This window comes from Mizuhopecten yessoensis, unplaced genomic scaffold (genome assembly GCF_002113885.1).
Source record: "Mizuhopecten yessoensis strain PY_sf001 unplaced genomic scaffold, ASM211388v2 hete_36163812, whole genome shotgun sequence".
In the NCBI taxonomy this organism is placed as follows: domain Eukaryota; kingdom Metazoa; phylum Mollusca; class Bivalvia; order Pectinida; family Pectinidae; genus Mizuhopecten; species Mizuhopecten yessoensis.
Window position 1 is genome coordinate 1 of NW_018485200.1, and position 4,226 is coordinate 4,226.

The 4,226-nt window shown below is 34.5% G+C and overlaps 1 protein-coding gene across 1 annotated transcript; it reads left to right on the forward strand.

Moving 5' to 3' along the window:
- Window positions 1–1,777: 1,777 nt before the first annotated feature.
- On the forward strand, window positions 1,778–3,979 carry LOC110444705 (the record flags this gene model as incomplete). Its single annotated transcript, XM_021489070.1, has 3 exons — window positions 1,778–1,834; window positions 2,769–2,916; window positions 3,662–3,979. Coding segments are annotated over exons 1-3 (481 nt in total), but the record flags the coding sequence as incomplete, so codon positions are not given.
- Window positions 3,980–4,226: the final 247 nt, after the last annotated feature.

Consider the following 4,226-nt stretch of genomic DNA (forward strand, 5'->3'; position numbering starts at 1 on the left):
GGTTCGTATTGTTTTGTATTAGTTTAAATGTTATATTTAAGGAGAAACTAACACGAACAGACACGTATATGTGGGTTTAATATACGTATATCATTTTATGGTATTGAAACAACTTTTTAAGCTATCTATCGAATGCCGTCTCGGAGTATGTTATTCGTGAAACCTGTGTAGTATCCTAGGTAATGATATAGACAGTGTTACTCAATGCTTATATAGATAAGGTTAATACCTTGACCTAGTATCACATCATCTGACAACGGAATCAACATAGTTATTTTTCTAATTTTTGTTATTCTGTTAAGACTGCTGGAAAAGGATATGTCGAAATAGCCAAGGAGTGTCCATAGAAGAAAATAAGACGAAAAAAATAACTAGAATCAAGGAATATGAAATGATGAAGGAATAACGTTTAATGTTACCTTCTGATTCCCCTTCAATTGTAAAACTTACATTCTGGTACACGTGGTTGATAATTATATGCGCGGAAATGATGGTGGTATCTTTGGCGAACTTAGTCTATGAACTGTATACACCTGACGATATAGGTGGTGACATGGCCACTGAAGGTGAACTCGTGTTTATGTCGACGAATGATGTCCCTGTATGTGAATAATGTATAGAATTAAAAAACTAGAACACATTGACATTGAACGATGTCCTAAGAGGTCACAAATCTCAGAGGCCCCACCGCACTTATGAAACTTACCTTGATCTTGATTTTTCTTGATTTATTATACAGGGTGGAGGGTTATAATCTGTAATATATATATTTTAATATAAAAAATTAAGATGAATCCAACAGTATACTTTCAAATAAAGTATATCTACTGTCCTACATTCGACATTCATTTCCTTGCTACTCTTGTAACTATCAATCGTTTATATAAAAGCAAGGGAGTTGATCGATAACTCAAAATGGCGACAAGTGTTTGTAAAAATAAATGGAATACTTTATAAAACAAAAATATTCCTTCCAAAGTATGTTTGTCTAAAATCTATTTAAGACTAGTAAACAGAAACCTACATAAAACACGCGTATTACAAAATCTTCTTCATAAGAAAAGTCGCGCGTGTTCTATAACTAAGAAATCAAATTAAACTCTGTAACAAGTAATGCTAATATTTATTAAATTCCTAGATACAATCTGGTTTGTTATAAAATTGTTTTACTATATAAAACTAACAGGTAAATCGTAGACGGTTTTATCTTAACAGCCGTTACGGCTTTAACTATAAATATATTATCATATCTGGGTTTAAATGTTTTACTAATCGAAAATAGACTGTTGACAGCAAACAGCGTGAATACTGCATCATGTCTATTTTAAGAAATGTTCATAGCCACATGACTGCGCGTGTACGATCAGTATGATATCGAGGAGCAGGCCAAACAGGTACGTAGCATAAACAGTTACCCCAGTGTATGTGTGTATATTTGTTACGTTTTCCCGGTAAGTAATAGTACGTTAAAGCTAGATAATGTCCCTACCTACAGCTGTGGGGACAGCGTGTTTGCTTGATTGTCAACATGTCCGTCTGTCCACCAATTTACTTATTTATCTGACATAAGTGACTACCGTTGTTGTTCATTGTGTCATAAATCAACTTCATCAGTACCAAACTATTGGCAGTGGTACCACAAGTTGTTAAATGTTGGATAGCTTCATTTTGTTGTCTTATTTACATCTAGGCCATAAATTGTGAGGTGTTTTGATGAAAGTTTGTTTTAAAACCCTTAAAGTAGTCATAGCATTGTGTTATTCACATATTGTATTTCCTTCTTCTCCAGGCCACGATTTTGTTATCTACATTATGTATTATGCACGTAAGCCAGGTGAGATAAAAATGCTATGCATTGATTTGCAGTATTTGTTTCTATTTTAAATGTACTGTCTTTGCAATACCATACGGATCGGACAACATGCTCGGCTTATGTTTATGATGAATATATCTACATCTGTACATCAACTATTCTATTTTTTGTATGGTCGGTACATCTTTGTACATACGATATTTTGCAAACTCGGTATATTTACATTTTACATCTAATACTTTTTCTAGTCCATACATTATCATTTGTACATCTTTTTTGCAGGGTCAGTATAACTACATTTGTACCTATAATGTTTTGTAGGGTTTGTATATCTACATTTGTTCATCTAAGGTATATTTAAGGAGAAACTTACACGAACAGACACGTCTCTTTGGGTTTAACATGCATATATCATTTCATTTATAGTATTGAAACAACTTTTTAGCTAACCATCTCGGATTTTATTGTTCGTGCAACGTGTGTAGTATCCTAGGAAATGATGTAGACTATGTAACACAATGTTTATATAGATAAGGATAATATATTGACCTAGTATCACATCGTCTGACAACAGAATGTTCGAAGACGTCATTGCATAGCAGGTGCTCAAAAGCTACATACAATGAGTTGATATTGTTGAGGTGATCGCCTCTCAATCCTATGTGAAAATAAGGTTACAGATTAGCTGCACAATTTTTGGGGGATACACAATACTTGTACTTTTCTCATTAATCAACGTGATATGTGGGTGGAGATGTTGTATAATGTGTTGAAAATCCGTAGAAACAAAACAGAAGCCACCAGCTGTAGAATCAATCAGTTACCGCCCTACGAGTTTATGTTTCTGTGTCCATGTCACGGCTTTGTAAAAAAAAACAGTGCTACTATTCATAATGTTACCTAACATCAAGGTCATATGTGAAGATTTGATGAGTTTACATTTTGGACTTTATAGAAAACGACTATGGCATCCGCCTCTTTGCTGAACAACAGTAATTGTTGTTTGAAGACGTGTAAGAACAAAGGTCTGAAGCCAAGTGACAACAAGGTCCATGTTCGTGCGCCTTACCAGAACAAAGAGAGCGGTTTGGAGGCCAGAGAAGGTATGTGTGGTTATCTATATAGAGCTTTACACCACCTTTCGTGGAACTGCCTATCTATATTCACAAACTGCATGACATTGTCACTATATGCGGATTGAAAAGTATATTTCCACAATTATGCAGGTGTGAATCTGAAGCGCGTTATAAGTATGTCTGTAAGATACTGCATTCCAAGATGGAATCGCAATGATAACAATCCATTTGTGAAGAAATAGTACTTATTAACAAGAATTTTCTTTCGTAAAATGTCACGATGTTGTGCATAGAACATATTTAATCGATAAACAGAACAGTTTCAGGCCATATCGAGCAGTTATAGCAAATTATATTAATGACGTCAGAGTAAATATGACGTCATAGTTAGTCAGCACTAATATTTTGTAACTAAATACAGGTCAAGAGCAATTGAAAAGTAAATATCTAATCAATAGCAAAATCACCAGGCAATTATAGTATTCGATTGTTATTGTAATCATAATTATGACGTCATAGTAATTATTCTGAAAATCATTGACCCTTCTCCGCTTCACGGAAGATGGATGATCATTTATTGAAATCGTAGAAATTATTCATCATTTGTACTTTTGATAAGCGACACTATTTTATGTGAGATTCAAATATTTAAAAATTGGCAAATCTATGCATAAAACCACTGTTCGTGTGACAATCATATTCAATCTAAATGCAACTGGAACTTTGTAAAAATAAGACATTTTCTAAACCATTAACCTTTATCTTGCTTTAGATGAAATGCTTGCCGTTTGGGACGGCAATGGAGAGGCGAAATTTCACATGAAATGTTGGAAAATAATTCGGGAAGCAGCAGCCAGAAAAACAAACAACAACAACATGGCGAACGGCAACCACCAGACAAACAACAACAATCACGTGACAGTTGGTAACCAGGTAACCAGTAACATACACGTTACGGAACTTGAGAAACTCCTGGTGGCCGAGGCGTCAATGACTGTGGAGTTCTATAACAGTGACGTCATGTTGAAGAGGGAGGCCAAGAGGATAGCTTCCATGCTGAAGAAATGCAAATATTCCGTAGTGTTTACCGGTATGTACAGTACATGATGCATATGTTACAAGAATAACTCAAATGAAGTGGGGGTTGTTGTTTTTTTTATCTTTTCCCGAAAATGTTGTGATTCGGCTTTCTCGTGAAAATATGAATAGGTATGTTTTACTCCATCACAACCTTAAATATGATTAAAATTTTGATAAAAATCACCCACCGATGATTATATCGTCATTATGACATCTTTATCAACAATTTTTTGGCGAATTTGGTCGACAAATATCTG